Genomic DNA, 20,271 nt, shown 5'->3' with positions numbered 1-20,271 from the left:
GCCTTCTATGGAGCTTCCATGCCAACATTTGTGAGATTCATAATATCTAAGCCCTAATGGGAACAAGTAAAAGAAAAGCTATATTTTCTCTCTGACAAAAAGCATTTTTGTAAGCAAAATGCAGTCTGTCACACTATTCAGATCTCAAACTAATATCTACCTATAAATAAAGAATAGTATAGAACTCCCTCGGAAGCTGACGTAAGGGTTCAACCCACTGAAATGCAACACCAATGAGGTATGTTACAGATTTTGGCAGAATTGTACCAGTCTTTTATGGTTCCAAGGTCTGGGCTAACAGAACTTTAACCAAGATTTGGGGTTTTAGGTTTCCTCTTTCTTATCCTTCAGACATGACATCACTTGGGCATATTTTTTCTATCAATTAAACTCATAAAATATATGATGCTAAAAAAAGGGTCCAGGCATTTTTCTGACTGTCTCTACAGCCAAAAGAAATAGAGCTGAAACAGTTGAATCCAGATAATTCAAAGGAGAGGTAGAGGGATCAAGAAGAGAAAGAGAGAAAGAAAGAAAAAAGTAAACAAAATTCCTAATGAACTTTTAAATTAGGCATTGAAACGCTGTCCATATGTCCCATTAGAGGACCAATAAGAGCTAGATCAGAGCCTCTAATCAAAGGTTTCAGTGCATACTTTTTGAATGGAGCAAATGAAAGGGGAGGCTGGTGACTCATCATATGAATGGAGAGTCACTATTAGCCTGATTTTTCTGATTTTTCATTATATTCCATTTGTCAAAGGCATTTGCTATTGGGGGGGCTAATTAATCAAGACATAGCCCCATGTAAAATGTGTCCAAGGAAACCACCTCACTTCTGTGACCTTTAAATGGAAATATTTCTATGTTCTTCCCATATTATCCCCTCTTTTCAAAAACCAACAAAATCATTGCCAATGAGCTGCAGTGACTATTTCACAGACTAACCTTCACAACAGTACATAAACTGGCTCTAAACGACTTGCAGCCAGGCTCATCTCTTCACTGTCTCCTAAAGGAAGCATGCGGTCTTACCACTGAACCTCCGCTCAGACCACTCTCCTGACTTCTCCCTTTTCCCAGCCACTCCTCTGGGTCTTACTCATCGTTGTTTCACATCCACACCAAATCTTGTGAATCACTCCCTAGGTTCTGCTGTTTACTCTCACCTCTACATTTCTGTATTGTTAGAGTTCGTTACACTCACATGACATTTCATATATATGCTCATGTACACAAGCACGTGTACACACAAACATATGTATACTTAAGTCCCTTGTCAGCCACAAATCATATACAAATATATTATTTAATATATCTTTCTGTATCTTTAACCCTTGGCAAGGCACCCTTTACAAACTAAGTCCATAATCAATCTTGCCCATGAAGGCACTGGACCACAGCTACAAGAATTTGCTGAGGCCTCTTCAGTGTTTTTTCCAATCCTTGATAAGCCACTTCAATTCAAATCCTGCCTCCTTCACTTAATGTTCGACCCAAGGCAAGTTGTTTCACTACTACTTCAGGCCCCAGTTTCCTTACAGTGGTATAACAGTAGCAATCTCACAGAGGCAGTAAACTGTGAACAGCAAATCCCCTGAGGCCCTTAGTACAGCGGCTGCCACACAACAGACATTTAAGAAAAGCCTTTCTCACCAATAAAAATTACATCAACACTATCTATATCTTTGTACCACTGAAAAATACTTTTAATAATTACTTCTATGAAAACCATCGCCAGGAATGGGACTGCAGTGTTAAGAATATATAAACAAGGACCTACATTTGAATTCTTCATCTCTTCACGTAAATCCACTAAGGATACAAGTGGCAAATATTCAGATAAGGACTATCCATGAAACGCCATTCCATTAAAGTAATTATCTTGGCTAGGCATGGTGGTTCATGCTTGTAATCCCAGCACTTTGAGAAGCTGAGCAGGAGGACTGTTTGAGCCCAGGAGTTCAAGAGCAGCCTGGGCAACATAGTGAGACCGTATCTCTACAGAAAAAATTAAAAATTAGCCAGGCGTGGTGGCACACACCTGTAGGCCCAACTACTTGGGATGCTGAAGGGGGAAGATTTCTTGAGCCCAGGAGGTTGAGGCTGTAGTGAGCTATGATTGTGCCACTGCACTCCAGCCTGGGCAACAGAACAAGACCCTGTCTCAAAAAATCATCGTCATCATCATCATCATAAGAAAAACAAACTCTTACTCTGGAGGAGTGTAGAAGAAATATTAATGTTAGTTAATGTATTAAAGGCAATGTGGACCTTGGTGTTGTTTTTAAAGAAAAGATATTATTTGAAAATAAACCGTTGCAATGGGAATATGTAAACTATGGGCATATTTAGGAAAGTAAAAGAAGACAAAAAAATTTTAAGGACAAAATGAGCAGGATTATACAATTATTTTGAAATGATCATCCTTGGTTACAAAGATCAATAGCAAGGGTGAATCTTGGTTTCTGTCTTATGACTCTCTCTCCACTGGACAGCTCTCCACCTCCATCACAAAGCACCTGTTCCTGAAAGGACAGGTTCTTCCCCCTTTCCATAGCACACCTGATCTTTATATAGGGCTGTGCTCACCTCATGTTCTTTCACTTCCCCTCCATCTGGAGCAACCTTTCCTTACCCTGAGGACCAACTCTGGACATTGCCTAAAGTCCAGTTTAAATTTGTCCCTTCCTCCAAACCCTAAGTTAGTACTCCACCTCTTTCTTTAAAAACTCATTTACTTACTATGTCATTTCTTACTCGAGTTAATGGCATTAACTTGGACCTTCTTAAAAATCAGAAAGTATTTTCTCTTGCATCTGAAACAACACAGCCTTTGTCCTCATAGATCTGACGTGCACATATGTGCCTATACGGCATTGTTAAATTTAGCTAGCTCTGTAAGCCACACTGACAGAAACCTATCTTAACTGAAGGCACACCACATTCTAATTTTAGAAGACAATACAAACCAGGTCTCTACTGCATCAATAGCAACAGTTTCCCTCTAGCCAAGCTGACAAATACATAGTAATACAGAATCCCATAGCTGATATGACTCAAGGGGTATGTTATGACATAAAATGTTTAACAATCAATTTTGAATAATTAAAAAGTAAAGTATGACTACAAGGAGGAAAATGTGTGTCAACATTAGAATTTGGTAAAAAAAAAACAAAAAAAAAAACCAACCTTGTATTTTAGAATGCAGTGTTTGTCTTTTTTTTTTTCTTGAGATTGAGTCTTGCTCTGTCACCTAGGCTGGAGTACAGTGGCATGATCTCAGCTCAATGCAACGTCTGCCTCCCAGGTTCAAGCAATTCTCATGCCTCAGCCTCTCAAGTAGCTGGGATTACAGGTGTGCACCACCACACCCAGCTAGTTTTTGTTGTTGTTGTTGTTGTTTTTTAGTAGAGACAGAGTTTCACCATGTTGGCCAGGCTGGTCTCAAACTTCTGACCTCAAGTGATCCTCCCACCTTTGTCTCCCAAAGTGCTGGGATTATAGGCATGAGCCACTGTGCCCAGCTGAACACAGTGTTTTTCTTTTTTTTCTTTAATCATGCCCATTTACAATGTGTTTTAAATTTCCTGAAATCTCATTTTTTTTCTTCCAAGATTAACCAATCCTTTTGCCAAGTGGTATCAGATAAGATTACTATGTCTGTCTTATTATCGGGAGATTAAAAAGAAGGAACTAAAATCCGCATTTGGATACAGAAGACATATACTAATTAAACAAAGCTACCAGAATAAATCATTTTCATACAGCATGAATTTATATATTTTTTCTTTTTCAAAAAAAAAAAAAAAACCAACCTGTGCTATTAAAATGCAAGATACTGTAAAGGTTCAAATTCTAAAAATGAGGAATCATAATATGATAACAGAGTGTATCAAAGTTTAAAAGGCAGCAGGCTTTATTCTAGTATGGCATGTCGGCACAAAGCCACAAGGTTATCATATTATAACATGGAGAGCAGTCGGATTGCCCTGCCAGCATGCACTGTGAGCTTGCTTGGATGTCGTTTTCACCCATGACTTACAAGATTTTCCGGTTTGAAGCCTCATCATCAGTGTGTAAACTGAAGCTGCTCCAGAGGCAAGAGGGGAGAAGCAGCTCTAGTGGCAATGGAACTGAAAATACTCAGGCAGAGAAACCAATTTGGTGGTGGCATGACAGATTAATGAAACCAGAGAAGGAGGAGACAGCAGGATGACAAAGGACAAAGTAGAAGAGGAGAAGACAATCAGAAATGAGATGGCGAAAAGAAAAGGGAGGATGGTAAAAAGAAAGCCAAAAGTGAAGGCAGTGTGAGGAGAAGAAAGGGGAGAGAAGGAGGAAAAGAAAAAAAAGTAAACAATCTTTGGGTATATGAAAAGCAACATGTACCATATGCCTGTACTTCTGATTGCTGTTTTTATGTCACAGATACTATATCCAATGACCAAATACAGAATTAGAATCCAGACATAAATCCACGAACCACAAGAGCTGGAAAACTATTGATATACATTGTTTAAAAAACAAAACAAAAATCTAAGCTTCAGGTCCTTAAGTGGCATGAAAGTTACTGCCTTATCGGCTTTCTTGAGCTACTAGAAACCATAAAGCAGAATCAAAGGAAATTTAAATGTTCTGTTCTTGAGCTTGAAAATATTAAAACACAAAACAGAAGAATGTGGTATTGATTTCTTAGCTGGTCATCTTCAAGCACACCTGCCAACCAGAAACATCATATATATAATTCCTGTGTTTTTCCAGATACAATTTCCCTATCTGCATGCTTTTGGTCTGACTCTCCAATTTGAAATTAATTCTAGCAAGATCCACTTTGAAGCAAAACTGTGAAGCAGAACAGGCTGGCCTTGGATGTCCCTCGACCTCCAGCATCCAGGGTTACATCCCTCCCTGAACCTGGGAAGTTTCCCAGATTTTCCCGATTCTTCTGCTCTACTGGAAAAAATACTTTAAAAAGTAAGCATACTGAATTATTATCAGAAAAACGAATCCTTATTAAGGTGGTAGCTTGGCAATATATGATACTTTCTAAGTGTCCAATGATAGAAAACCAAATTAAAATGTACTTTGTAAATTAAATCCCTTACAAATAATTACAGTTAAACTAGTGGTGAGAATTTCCATTCCAGTACCAAGGTGATCAGGAAATTCTTCAGACAATTAGCCTTTCTTTATATATCTGCCAAATCAGCCCATATATTCCTGCCCACATGTGAAGCTGATGCAGATTAGCAGGTTGCACAACCTTTGGCCTACTGCAAATATAATAAGGTGAATTGAAACACTGCTCTTAATATTGAATCAATTCATTCCAAACCCATTAACATTTTTTTCCAGTTCTAAACAAGGAAAATCTAAATGATTTATTGGAGGTATCACACCCAAATATCAAATCCTTCAGCAGAACTTAACTTCATTACAGAGAAATGTTTAACTTTCCATGACCAAAAACCAAGTCAAAAGGACAAGAGGTAATTAGACAACCAAATCCAAAGGTCTGAAAGCCACATATTCACTGGCTGCAATCTGACATATGGATTCTACTACAATGACTGAATACCCGGAGTGATCGTAAACACTTAGAGAAATAATGTCCTCTTGCCAGATCATGCCTGAAATAAGATAGAAACACTTTAAGCTAGAAAGAGTAAGTAAGGGGGTAGGGCAGAAAAAAATGAAAAGAAAGAATAAGCAACATTTTGGAATGAGGGTCTTATTAATAAAATTTTGTGTTAAAATGATGAACCACAGAAACCTTTACAAACTTGTTCTAGATGATATCTCTGTCCTCATAGGCAGGAGTTTGATTTATCCACAAACATACAATTAGTATTAAGTGTTATGCCTGACAAATAAGAAGCACAAAAATACTTTTCAGTGAATGAATGATTATAGGTATGAGTGAATGAACAACCTCAGCAATATTAAACCCATTACTAGTACAGGTGGTCAGCACCAATCCTCCCTTAGCATGGTACTATTTTAGCCAGGAGAGATGGGAAAGGGAATACTTAGGAGAAAATATAAGGTTGACAACTGGCCGGGTGTGGTGGCTGATGCCTGTAATCCCAACACTTTGGGAGGCCAAGGTGGACAGATCACCTGAGGTCAGGAGTTCGAGACCAGCCTGGCCAACATGGTGAAACCCTGTCTCTACTAAAACTACAAAAAAAAATTAGCTGGGCATGGTGGCAGGTGCCTGTAATCCCAGCTAGTTGGGAGGCTGAGGCAGGAGAATCGCTTGAGCCCAGGAGGTGGAGGCTGCAGTGAGCCAAGATTGTGCCACTGCACTATAGCCTGGATAACAAGAGTGAGATTCCATCTCAAAAAAAAAAAAAAAAAAAAAAGGTTGACAATTGAAGCATATCTAATCAAAGGAACACTGCTTTATGGCATCTCACTAATAAAAATTATCACTACAGCATTCTGTACCCATGGCTAAGAAAACACCCCACAGCACACAACCTGAGCTACCACTGGAGAAATGAAAGAGAGCAGAAGGACAAAGGGTAACAAGGGGCAGAGATCCCAGATCTCTAAGTGCTGCCTCTACCCTGGAAACAGTACCTCCATCAGGATGTCAACATTCCCCTGGTTTCAGAACCTTATCTGCCTATGAGACTACCCTGTTCTATCACTTGGCAGCAGAATTTTCCCACCTTCTATGCTGAATCAAGGTATGGTGTTTCCAGAAGCTATTTAAAGTTATCAAACATTGCCTAAGGGAAGATCCCATGAACTCCTAAAGAAACGTTCATTTAGAGTCATTGCAAATGAAAGTGCTGTGTGGCAATTTATGAGACACAGTGCCCAGAATCATCAATAGAAGTAGGAGCCTGCTGTCCCAGTGCATCCTGCCAAAGTTGCCTCCTGATTAAACGAACTCACCGCAGTGCAGAATGTCTTCCAGAGCGGGAGACACTGTTGCCCACAGGTGAGGGCAGGTTGCTCCCTCTGTGCAAGTCCTCGATGGACCTACTCCAGGGCTTTGATTTGTCCACCGAGCTCTCCACAGTACTCTCCACACTTTCAAAGTCAAAACTAAAACAAAAGAGAAATGCCATTGAAGACTGAAAAATTCACATTCACACGTATAAACGAACATGTACAACTTGCTGTTCCTACAAGACATCTGCACCTTAGTATGCAAAGTCTTTGTAAACAAAGAAAACTGGAAAGGAAATACAATGGAATTTCTATGGGCTCAGTGTTAGCTTTAAAAATACAGAATGACAAATAATGGGTCTGGCAAAAGAATAATGGAACAATGAGCAGCAAAAATTAAATAGTGATATATTATTTGTATTTTATTTTATAAGGCTTGCTAATACATAAGTCACTAACATTGGTATGATGGAAGGGGGAAAAGATCTTACAGCTGTCTTCATTTTGCTTTAACAAGTCAATATGTTAGGCTTATACTAATTTATTCCTACCCATCAATTTTCACTGAGCATTTTCTCCTAGTGTGTTGGCAAGTGTACTTTTCCAAGCATATGCAATACATTACTAGCAAAGTTATGGATTTGCTTTGATTTTGGAATCTCCTCCCAGTGTGGTGCTCTTTAAAGTAAGACTGTTGTTTCTCTGACATTTTTTGAGGTTATTACTCACGTTAACCATGTTAGAATAAATGACAAGTTAACTTGCTCATTCTTGTATAGTTTTAGGAACAAAGTTTTTAAACAGACAGGCTTTTGTGCTCCATGCACTTTCTCCCTCACAAAGTAACTGTGCTTTCTCAAAAAAAAAAAAAAAAAAAAAAAATTGTATTAATTGTTTCTATCCATAGCAACACCTGATCAGACAGTAGAACAATCAGAAGGTAGCTACACTTAATATCCTCAGGAAAATCTTAGAGGATACTGCAGAAGAAAAAACAATAATACATATTGGAAATCAAAGTGTAACTTTTTATAAAAGTATAACTGCCAAAATAAAATATTTGGTTAGAATCTTCATCTGAAAATTGGTGATGACTTTAACCTATAAAAGACTAATCAGATAGCAGAGATAGATGCACAAAGTCCATGGAGGCATCTGGTCACAATTCTGTCATGCCTTTGGCTGCAGGAGGTAATGCTGAACATAAAAGAGTTAGAATGGGGTAATCTAATAAAATTTTAACTGCTAAAAAGAGAAAGCAGTCACTGAGATGAGAGACGGTAAGACGAGGAGGGCATCCTGAAATCACTCGTGGCATTGACGCCCTCGCTAGGCTACTCTGCAGCTCCCACGCCATTCAGCGTGTGTTCCTCTCAGCTCATCCTCACTCTCACACAGCAGAAAAAGGAAACACACATAGAAATCAGTGCTTCTAGGTTGGGCGCAGTGGCTCACACCTGAAACCCCAACACTTTGGGGAGGCCGAGGCGGGTGGATCATCTGAAGCCAGGAGTTCGAGAGCAGCTTGCCCAACATGGTGAAACCCCGTCTCTACTAAAAATACAAAAATTAGCCGGGCATGGTGGTGGGTGCCTGTAATTCCAGCTTCTCAGGAGGCTGAGGCAGGAGAATCACTTGATCAGAGGTTGCAGTGAGCCGAGATCATGCCACTGCACTCCAGTTTTTACTCCCCTTCAGCTTATGGGCAGAAAATCAAAACAATACAAATACATATCAAGGAAAAAGGAATAGCCTCCTGTTACCTCTCCCTCAAGTGCCACTATGTTTGGTATCTGTTTCTGCAATCATTTTCTATGCACTTACTAGCATATGCAAATATACATGCAGGCATCATTTTTAAAAGAAAAAGGGAGTCATTCTTTTGCATCGCCTAGTGATTTATCACATACCTCTTTCACTGTTAGACTATTCTTCCATATATGTAACTTAAGCCCTAAAGAAAGCATTACTTTTGAAAATAAGGGCTCTTTTAAGGGTGATTTTTATTCACCTGTTTTACTTCTGCCTTAAAGGCATTTCTAATACCATTATGTGATTTGTTTTTAGTTACCCAAACAGAAACAAACCTCCCTAAGCCCTAGCACATCTGCTTCTGAGTTTCTGCCCTCTGTGTGGTGTATAATTTTACCACTGAGTAGCATCTGCTGTGACCACATAAAATTCAAATGCAAGCAAGCCAAGTTTTACTTACGTTACTGCGTACTGTGCAAATGAGAGATATTCCACTAGAACATCAAGACCTTTGTTTTCTTCATTCAGAAATTCTCTGACCCATCTGTTGGGGGGGAAAAAAAAATCATTGGAGAAACTGATCACATGACCTGCCATGGAAAGGACACAATGCAAAGTTTTGTTTTTTCCACGAGAAACTTTCATTGCCTGAAAGGACATAGGGAGGAAGGCCTAGACTACTTCACATGAGGCAGGAGCTTTTCAGATATGGTAACTAAGAAAACCACAACTTTTTAATGTGCAAAAATAAGGGCCAAAAAGTACATGTGGGCCATCTTTGCATTTTACTGCTTAGAGGATTTAAGATAATCTGTAAGAAACTTTCTTTAAAGAAGGCACTTGCTTAATGTACTTTTTCCACCACAGTTGATCTACAGCCTGCTTGTGGAAGGAAGCAAGACTATGGACAATGAGGCAGATGGGGGACATGACAACATAACCACAAAAATCCAGGCGGGATTCCAAATCCAAGTTCAACTCCTTGGCACACTAAGCTACAGAAACCACTAAACTAGCCAATGAGAGACCACTGTCTATGGGCTTCTAGAAATTCAATAGGGATAATGATTTGCTTAACTTTTTCCATGAATGTTAAAACCTTTTAAAAAGCTGCAGGCACCGCATACTATCATCAAGGCTGGCACATGACAAATATCAGGTTTTTTAAAAAATTCATTTTTAAATAATACCATCTTGCATTTGAATGGTGCTCCACAGTGCATGGAGAATGCTTATACATTCTTATTTGTTCTTCATAATAATCCTGATGGGGGGGTCAAACAGAATCTTTAGGGAGGTGGATGTAAAATGTCACCACCCCCTTTTACAGATTTCCTCCAGTGCATTCATCTTCAAACAACATATGGTACCTGATTAAATCTTCACTAAGTTTCAAACTCCAACAAATAACAAGTTAAAAGATCTACTACTATCGCTGAAATGCCACTTGAGGTACATCTGCCACCTGCATTCCACAATGGTTGCTTTCCTCCAGAAACACCAAGCTAAAAAGTCTGACCAGCTATGGACATGATAGTGACTATGGAAGCCAGTTTTGTTAGTTATTAAAATAACAGTAGGACAATTCTACCAAGTATCCCTTAAGCATGAGCAACCCCTTGAGGTCTTTGTCTTAAAAGGCAGAAAACAATCCTATGGAATCAGGATATTTGGTTTTTTGTTTGTTTGTTTTAATTGTTGGCAGGAGGAAGGGGTTCTTTGTTTCATCCTCGAGGTCATTCTTTCTTCTAGTCCTGTCATCTCCATGATGCAAACCCACCCCAGGTCTGCAGGTATTTCCAGGAGGCAGCAAAGTGGGAAAGTAGAAAGACTGCCTTGTGTTTTCCCCCCAAGTGCCTCAGAGAGGCAACTGCAATACCTATGCACTTGGCATAGCTGCTAGTAAACATATAACATTTAATTTAAGAGAGACCTGGAGTGGCAACAGTGACAAGGAAAATACCACCTGGTAGGCCTCACAAAGTGGCTTTGTTATGAGACCTAGACAAAACTAACAGGGCTGGCTACTGGTGGAGGCTGAAGTTTCATTTCAAAACAGCCACATACACAATCTCACAGCATCTACTAGATACTTATTTTTTATTTAAGTACTTTCTGTGGTGCTAGGTCTCAGGAGACATTGATCACGTTTAAATACTAGTAATTAGAAGCTTAGAAATAGTAAAAAGAATTTTTTTCTTTTTTGTCACTGGCTGGAGACTTAAAGTCTGGAACTCAATATCAAAATCTGATGATTAGAAAATCTTTAAACTCAAGCCCCTTAGCCTTTTCCATTGGTCTGGCCTATGGGCTCTGATTGTACAATTTAAACTGGCCCTTGGTGGTGGGTGTCTTTTTAATATGAAAAATAATCACGGCGGGGGGAGGGGGGCAGATTTTTCAGGGCAGTCTCAGTTGTACATATTCTCAGTGGCTCATAAGAACACACTAATTTAGGAGCTAAGAGAAACAGCCATTGTCGTTTCTTCTGGTTGATTTTCCAGACGCAGTCTCTGTAGAGTGCAGACCATCCAGAATGCACTCAGTGCCTTCCCTTGTGTCAACTCAACTACTGGCAGGCACCTCCATCTCAATTGGAAAGTTCAGCCACCAACTGGACAAGAGTCAAGTGACCTATAGATGAAAAACTAAATTTTTTTAAGGTAGGAAATAGCCAAGTACAGCCAGAGCTACAATTCACTTAACATGCTAATATGCATATGTTTTAATGCAGGGATAAAGAATACTCACTGGCTCCTCTTACTTCACTTCAGAGTCCTTATCCATGCCCCCATCACCACTTCCTGACTCTGAGTGAAAGGGCCTCAAAGACAATTTTCTGAGTAAAAGGTAACAGCCTGCTGCCCGCCTCCTAAAAGGTCAGCTAAAGTGTGACATGTTCTACCCCTGATTTAATGTCATGCAGTTAACATCTTTTTCAAAGCTACAAGATCCTCCTTGGGATTTGATCTAGTCCTGACACCCCTGGCTGCTTTAGGAAAGAATGAGATCAGTCTTTCAGGGCTGGCTACCTTCCCCACTTTATCAAATGGTATCAGGTTAGCTTAGCAAAGTCATTTCAGCAATAAGGGTATGGATGACAAGAAAAAAGAGCCCCCATTTTTCTAACTATTATCTCAGTCCCTACCCCTTCTTGACTTGGAACTTTCTGTATTGGAGAGAACTGGCCACTTTCAATTGGAGTTCAAAGTGAACTTCTACAGAAATTTAAGAGTAAGGAAAGAAAACAGGTAAAGATAAAAATGGGCAACTTTCAAAGCAGTACCTGGAATCTAAAGACATTCAAAGAATATGGATGTCTCATTTTGCAGATTTATGTAAATGATCATGCAAGGGCTATATTATATATTCAGGGTTCCCATAGCAAATTATTTCCATTTCACCTCTGTGCATGCTACACACACTTTTGAATATGCTGCCAATAGGCAAACAGTTTCAAATTGGGTGATTATAGGTTTTGGAAAGTTGAATTATTTCTGACTCTGACAGAACACATAACTTCCTGAGTGCCTCATGGATTCAATGTAATTACCATATGCTGTAAATCTGAATTTAGGCAAATTCTAAATCAGATGCTTAGGAGCTGGAAAAGACAGGGACAATGACAAATAGTTCTGGAAGAAATTGGGTGCAAGGAAGAGATGTAAGTGCCAATGCCAACAGTCACTGTTTTATTGTAGGCTGGTCACAGTTTGATATCAAATCTTTGTTCTGTCTCCCCAATCTTAGAACCTTATTTCTTCTCATATAGGTCTTAAGAGATGTTCCTGGCTTTCAATTTCTAAGATCAAGCCAAGTGGCCCAAAGTTGTACAACAGAAAGGAAAAAGCAGTTAATTCCTTTTGCCAGCCTCCTCTAGAGAGAGGTCCTACAGACATATGTTGGGAACTGAAGTTGATGAAAAATCATGAAAAGCAAGAGAAAGAAGCACTGTGCGGATTCAACGCTGGTCATCAGATCTACTCTGTTAGGCAGTGTTGCAAACTGATTCTTGAAGTATAGCCCATATACCACTAGGGGTCCCTGAAACCCTCTCAGGGCGTCTGTGAAGGTAAAACTGTTTTCACAAAAATATTAGGACATTAGTTGTTTTCAATCTGTTGACACTGACACTTATAATGCCAAAGAAATACTGTATAAAACTGCTGCAACCAAAGAAGACACCTACTTATTGTATTTGTCACTCCATGCACTCAGGAGGGGGAAAAGGCCAGCTTCACTTAAGAATGCCCTTAGATAAGCAATAAAAAATATTGATTTTATTAAAGCTTACTCATTTAGTACACATCTTTTTCATTTTCAGCGTGACAAAACAGGAAGCTCACATAAAGTACTTCTGCTACCTGCCCAAGTGGCACGGTTGTCTCAAGGAAAAGCACCTGTGAAATTGTTTGAGTTGTGAGCTGAACTAGCCATTTTTTCATGGAATGTCAATGTACTTGTAAAAATAACTGACAGACTATGGTGATTCAGTTTGGGGTACGTGGCAGACATTTACTCAAATATGAAGTGAGCCCATCCTTTCAGGGATAACACAGTATTTGCTGTTGATGACCAACTTTGAGCTTTCAAACAAAAATTAGAATTCTGGAAAACCTGTATTCACCACCGTCAGTTCACAGCTTCTCAATACTTAAAATATATTCTAATCAGACTGGTGGTTATTAACAAATGCGATTTTTAAAAACATTGTAAAGGGATATGCTTCAACAATGGAGAAATGTGATTTTACTGAGTTATTCTGATCTTCCAAATGACCAACATGATGTTAACAAATCACGTCACAAGTTCATATATGCATAAAACGACCCAATCAAAGTGCAAGACAGCACAAAGGATTTTTTGAGACAGGGTCTTACTTTGTTGCCCAGGCTGAAGTGCAGTGGCACAATCATGGCTTACTGCATCCTCAATCTCCTGGGCTCAAGTGATCCTCCTACCTCAGCCTCCTGAGTAGCTGGGACTACAGGATCATGCCACCACACCCGGTTAATTTTTGTATTTTTTGTAGAGACAGGGGTTCGCCATGTTACCCAGGCTGGTCTCAAACTCCCAGGCTCAAGCCATCCTGCCCACCTTGGCCTTCCAAAGTTGCTGAGACTGCAGGCCACAGCGCCTGGCCAGTGGATTTTAATATAACAGAGCACAAAAAGTTCATTGATATGATTTCAGACTCTACATTATAGCTATCTGTAAGAATTAGTTACCAGCCGTTCAATTTTGGGGGTACTACCAAAAAAAGAATATCCACAATTATCTGAAAAGACCATTAAAAAAAACTCATCTCTAAGTATGTATAAGACCCAATTTTCTTCATATACATCAATCAAAACAGATCACGACAAACTGAATGTTGACTCAGATAGGAGAATCTAGCTGCCAACTATTAACCAGATGCTAAGGAAATCTGCAAAAATTAAACCAATGCAGCCTTTGTCACCAATTTTTTTTTGGATTTGAAGAATATTTTTCATAAAACATGTCATTTAATTTATAGTGTATTAATATTTATGTTAATATATAACATTTATTTTATATTTATGTATTTAAATTAAATGTTATTAAATATTACATTTTATTAAAGATATTTAAAATTTATCAGTATTAATTTCTAATACTGTAAACATTAATAGATTTGACACATCTAAACAAAAGCTTATTGGGGTTCAAAAATAATTTAAAAGTATAAAGGCATTCTAAAACCTAAAAAAAAAATGTGAGAATTGCTGGTTTAGTAACAAATTTTAGAAGTGACCATATCTAGGCTCAAATCTCAGTGCTTCTAACTTGTGTGGAATTGAGCAAGGTACTTAATAGATGACCCTCAGTATTCTCATCTGTAAAGCAGGGATTCAGGGCTAATGGTCAATAAGATTTTTGTAGGAAATACACAGAATAACAAACGTAAAGTACCTAACACCGTGCTTAATAAATGACAAAATGTTTATAACCTTGATGGTTTCTAAAAAAGTACCATCTAGGAATAAGTTAATCATAAGGCAGCTTGATACACACATACACACCCATACGTGTTGTATGCATGTTAAAAGCAGCCTTTGTCACTCTCCTGTCTTTTGGCCTGGCTCAGCCAGCACTGATTCATAAAGAAGTCTGGCGGGCAGGAGAGAAGACGACATTAACTAAGCAGTTCCTCAGCATCTTCCCTTTTCTACAAACCTCCTTCCCCTCCTTGCCAACTTGCCACATTCCTTCTGCAGTCTCATGCCTGTTCTCTCTACACCACAATGAGAAAGTGAAATGAGCATCTTTCAGAACTTCTATGACCTCGCACTGAGGATGAAAAGTAATTTTCTATCATCACAGGCAGCTTTACTACAATAAATTCCCTGCAAAGAGAGACAGCGTACACATCAGTTCCATAGAATAAAGCTGGTAAATCTGTCCAGTTCACCCTCACCACCATTTAAATCCTATCACTCTGACATCTTAAGCACCATGGCATCTGCCTACTCACACTGCATGGCTAGTGTATTCTAACACTATGTGGATCATTTCAAGGGTATTTCAAGTAATTTCAAAGGCTTAGATAAGTCATAATCCAATTCTTGTATATTATTATAGTTCCTAAGAGTAAGTGAATGGGATTATTTCTAGTCCAATTCTTATTTCAATTTGACTCAAAGAAAATTAATTTTCTTTCTCAGAAGATTGTTCCATTTATAGAGTTTTAGGCTTATATCAAAACTCAGAACAAGTCCTTTGCTTGACAAAGCTGCAGCTCAGAATGTTATCTTGGTATAAAGCTCAAGTCTTTAACCTTGAAAAGCAAGCATGTGCCCAGAACAATTTTTTTTAGGACAAGTAGATTGTAAATGTAATCCCTCCTTTTTAATTTCTGGGTATCATAATCTCCTGGGTGTCAGGATAATTTTAGATAAAGATGATAATACTCTCTGCCTTAGGGAATTCCTTAGAGATATATATAAGAGATGTATATCCTTAGAGATATATAATACTGTTGAATACTGCAGATAATTATTTGCAACAAGCATAACAAACAACTATCATATACTGAGTAACTATTATGTTTCAGACCCTTTATTAGGAATTTATAAGTTACGTCATCTAATCCTTACAATATTCCTATGATGTAAGTATTATACTAATTTTATCAATGAGAATTTAACTTGGGTCACGTAGTAAGTGCAGAAAACCTACATAACTTATCTAAGGTTAAATAACTAGAAAGGGGCATAGCAAAAATTTGAGCAAATGGGCACCGATTTTTTACTTTTATTTTTTGAGACAGGGTCTCACTCTGTTACTCAGAGAATGCAATGGCTGCTCACTGCAGCCTCAAACTCATGGGCCCAATTGATCCTTCTGCCTCAGTGTCCCAGGCATTACAGGTACATGCCATTGTGACTGGCTAATATTTTATTTTTTTGTAGACACAAGGTCTCACTATGTTACCCAAGCTGGTCTCAAACTCTTGGGCTCAAGTAATCCTCCTGCCTCGGCCTCCCAAAGTACTGAGAATACAGGTGTGGGCCACCACACTCAGCCCTGAATTATCTATCTATTACAGTATTTTTAACAGTACAATAAAATATATGGCTTCCTTATATAGCACCTTGCATTCCAAGAATTCTTCATTTTAGTAACTGATTATTTTCATCATTATTGAGTACTTTTTCAGAAGATATCCCTATCAAGTGAGATCAAGCCAGTTAGTTTACATAACAAAGAGTGAGTTCAGGTTTGGGTTTTCAGAACAGGCAAGATGGTCACAATCTGGTTGTGTGGTTTTACTTCACGTAAGTTTATGCTAGTGATTGGTTGCATACAATCAGACAATGCATCTCCATGAATTTTTCTGCTGCTAAAGCCAAAGCTTTCAGAGTACCTCACATAGATGGTGGGCAAGGGAAACTTTACCTGGTAAGGATGAAAGAAATCTAAGAATCTTTCAATATGCCTATAGTATCCTCAACAACAAACCACTCCAATTGCTTGCAGACTGCACTGGCTTCAACCCAACCAAGGTTCTTCTATTCAGCCAAATTTGTGTTGGAAATGATCATCTTCCTTTTATATTTGATGGTCAATTTCACATTACTTTGGCAATGCTTAAAGAAATGCTTTTTTTTCTTTTGGTGAGATGGAGTCTTGTTCTGTCACCCAGGCTGGAGTGCAGTGGAATGATCTCGGCTCACTGCAACTTCCACCTCCCAGGTTCAAGTGATTCTCCTGCCTCAGCCTCCCAAGCAGCTGGGACTACAAGCACGCACCACCATGCCTGGCTAATTTTTTGTATTTTTAGTAGAGATGGGGTTTCACCATGTTGGCCAGGCTGGTGTCGAACTCCTGACCTCAGGTGATCCACCTGCCTCAGCCTCTCAAAGTGCTAGGATTACAGATGTGAACCACCACACTCAGCCTAAGAAATGCTTTTTGACAATTTGTAGAAATCCTGGCTGCAGTTCATTCCACCATTTTCAGTTAAAAGGGCCAAAGGCAAAGGGTTGGACCAAACAAAATCGAATCTAGCTCCTGATCCATAAATATTGGAAAGTATTTAAATGTCCTGAGTCTAAATGCCCAAAAGTATTAAACTACCACCATCTTCATCCCCAGCAGACAAGCCTCATTGCTTTGATCCCAGATCCCTGATAATCTTATTTACTTTCAGGGAAACGGCTGCCAGCATAAGTCATACAGGAAAAGCAACAGAGCAACTTGAGCCAAAGCACCTGGCTCTACAGCTGTAGACTTTGTGCAATTCACTCACCTTCTCTGGTCTTTAATTCTTTTAATCTGTAAAATGAGGCATTAGGCAATTCTTAATTTCTTTTCCAGTTCTAAAATCATGATTCTATGATTCTTTGTTCTATAGCCCATTTTCAGGGACAAAGTCTAGAATTAATTCATTTTCTGAATATTTCATTCTCAAGGTGAAAAACCTGCTGGTTATCATTTAAGAAATGCACATTCTTACCCAAGTTCCATCACCTATCAATCACAATAGCATTTCTACAGTTTCTAAAAGTTTATTTTGAAATAACTATGCTAATTAACCATTTGAATGGCTTACAGCAGTCTGAAGTAAACTTTTATCTACATAATAAATCCACATCAAGTCCTTACTTAACCTCAAATAACATTATTTCATTATGACATTGATGGGGGGGGAGGTTTTATAACAACATTATTTCACTTAAACTCATGGTTTCCAAGAAGAACTATCAATGAGACAGAACTTACTGTATGTTACAGGATACTCTGTAAAACTAAAGTGCAATATATATACATCAAAATTCATTTCCAATAGACTTGCAAAGAACGTCATGGGAAAATTCTAAAAGATCTAAAAGTTGATAGTCCTCTCATTGTAAAGCTCAAAGAATCAAAACCAAAGGGGTTAAATAGCTTGCCCAATGTTACGCAGGTGCTTTGGGCAGAAGGAGGGCTACAAAATTGGATACCTGATATCATTCTGCCTCAGAGGGAAGCCATCTTGTTTTAAGACATGGTACAATTAGGCCACCCAGGGGTAAGGGAGAATATAATATTGCTGTTCTTGCCTGAGGCAAAGCACCATGTCGTTGCCTGAAAGAAACTCAGAATGCTTAGTGCACAGATTCCCTGAACTTTATTTTCCCGGAGTGGATTTACACTTCATGGTCCTGAGGTTTTGAGATGTATGAAAAAGAGACTGAGAATGTGTCTGAGTGCAGTGAGGTGAGTCAAGTGACATTATTCCAGCTTCCGTCCCCTTCTGGCCAGAAACTCTAGAGAATTAATGAAAGAGAAATAAAGCAGCTTCAACCAACCAACTTGGAGAACTACAGTAAAAGCTTAGAGATTTTCCAAGATCTCAGTCTACACGTACTATTGAGGGTTTCTGATATGCCAGAGAATTGTTATGCACACATGAAACCAAGTGTCCATATTTACTGCACCCACTCAAAGAAATAGAGAATTGTTATGAATTCCAAATCAAGGACTATCTGTCTTGCTTCTGCTGATTCTTGGGCAGTAAGTAATTTGAGTACTAACAAAGGTTTCATCTACTAAAACCTCAGTCTTTTAATTTATAATGACCCATAAGGAAGCTCAATTCTTTGGATATGATTCGGTTACTTTGTAAAGTGTCCAAAAGCTTTAGAGCTAAGATGTTAAAGGGGTATACTTACCCAATGTGGTTGGTTCTTAAAGAAATTTCCAGTTCTCGTAGCACTTGTGTAGATTCTTGAACACGCCGTCTGAATTTCTATAATTCAAGAACACATATTCTCACAAAATATTTTAGCAACTGCTATAACTGAAGCTTAGTTATAATAAATTTAACACAATATGAAAAATATCTTCACTTCTAAAATGGGCTTCCCTCACTTTTTTTGTTGCAGAGCACACAAATTTTCCTCACCATGAAAATTAGCTACTGAGAAAGGACTACAAAAAGTCCTTGTTTTATGTAATGTGCCTTTCAGTAAGTAGATTTTATTTCCCTACCCCACACACACAACAATATTCACCAATATTCCTATGGGTCAGGGACCCCAGTACTACCTCCAGTTTCAATGATTCATTAGGAGCACTCAAAGGACTCAGCATACAGTCATACCCGTGGCTATGATATATTACAGTAAAAGAATACAAAGCAAGATCAGCAAAGAGAAAAGGCGCATAGGATAAAACGTGCAGGAAACCAGGTGCAATCTTCCAGGAGTCCTCTCCCCGAGGAGACACAAATGACAACATGCATAAAGCTCATTAGAGACTCAGTGGCCAGGTTCTTATTGGGAGCTGGTTTAATAGGCAACTCTCTGCCTAGTACATAACACAAATTCAGACTCCCAGAAGGAAAAGAGGCATTCGGCATAAGCCGTGTTGTTTTCATAAACAGTTTAGGCACAGGGAAACATTCTTATCAGGAAATGGTAGGAACTTTCCCCCGTCAAACACAAGTTCCCAGATGCCAGCCAAGGGCCAACCTTGCAAGCAGGCCCTTTGCTAAGCATAGCAGTCTCAGGTCTGCTATGTTAATTTTTTTTCTGCGCGACCTAACACGTTGCAAAAATAAACATGCAGCGCTACCTCTGCCCCTTATTCCTCACTTAGAGGGTCCTTCCTCCAGAGCACACCGCCATCCTGACGTGAACTGCCCTTCCTCATTCCCTTGCCTGTTAAAATCCCACCTAACCTTCCAGGACTCCCTCGGGGCTTCTTTCTTCACTGAATCCACCTCTGATAGTAAATGTGTTAATATACACCTCTCTAGCCTCTTGACCCTAAATCATTTCCAAGATATCAATGGGCTACATTGCACATCAGTCCTTTGGGACACATTTTCCTACAGAAATATTTATTTAAAGTGACAGTCTCAGGCCACTTTGAAGGAAGAAAACTTGATGTCAGTGCCTCCTAAGAGGAGTTCCAGGCTATCTGTGCTACAAACCTGAACCACCTTTATGTCACACTGTTTACAGGAAAGAGCTTTGAGAATTCTGGCTCAGGATATAAAGGACCTCTCTCCTCTGCTGCCACAATTGCAGTGGACAGAGTCCTTCAGCTCCAAGGACAAGAAGAAAAGGAAGGAGGATGGAAGTAAGGATTCCAGAATGTGGG

At 39.0% G+C, this 20,271-nt stretch overlaps 1 protein-coding gene across 8 annotated transcripts in view; it reads right to left on the bottom strand.

Annotated features, from left to right (window-relative positions):
- Positions 1-20,271, bottom strand: part of FMNL2 (formin like 2) — a 314,076-nt gene that overhangs the window by 82,888 nt on the left and 210,917 nt on the right. For all 8 annotated transcript variants that reach the window (XM_054479312.2, XM_054479310.2, XM_054479309.2 and 5 more), the window contains exons 4-6: positions 18,837-18,913; positions 9,119-9,202; positions 6,910-7,062 (exon numbers count right to left, since the gene is read on the bottom strand). In XM_054479312.2, coding sequence (XP_054335287.1) covers positions 6,910-7,062; positions 9,119-9,202; positions 18,837-18,913 — 314 coding nt within the window. The remainder of the gene's footprint in view (positions 1-6,909; positions 7,063-9,118; positions 9,203-18,836; positions 18,914-20,271) is intronic.

This window comes from Pongo pygmaeus, chromosome 11, assembly GCF_028885625.2.
Source record: "Pongo pygmaeus isolate AG05252 chromosome 11, NHGRI_mPonPyg2-v2.0_pri, whole genome shotgun sequence".
Classification (NCBI taxonomy): Eukaryota; Metazoa; Chordata; class Mammalia; order Primates; family Hominidae; genus Pongo; species Pongo pygmaeus.
Note: the sequence above shows the minus strand (reverse complement) of the source record. Positions and strands in the feature narration are given on the sequence as shown.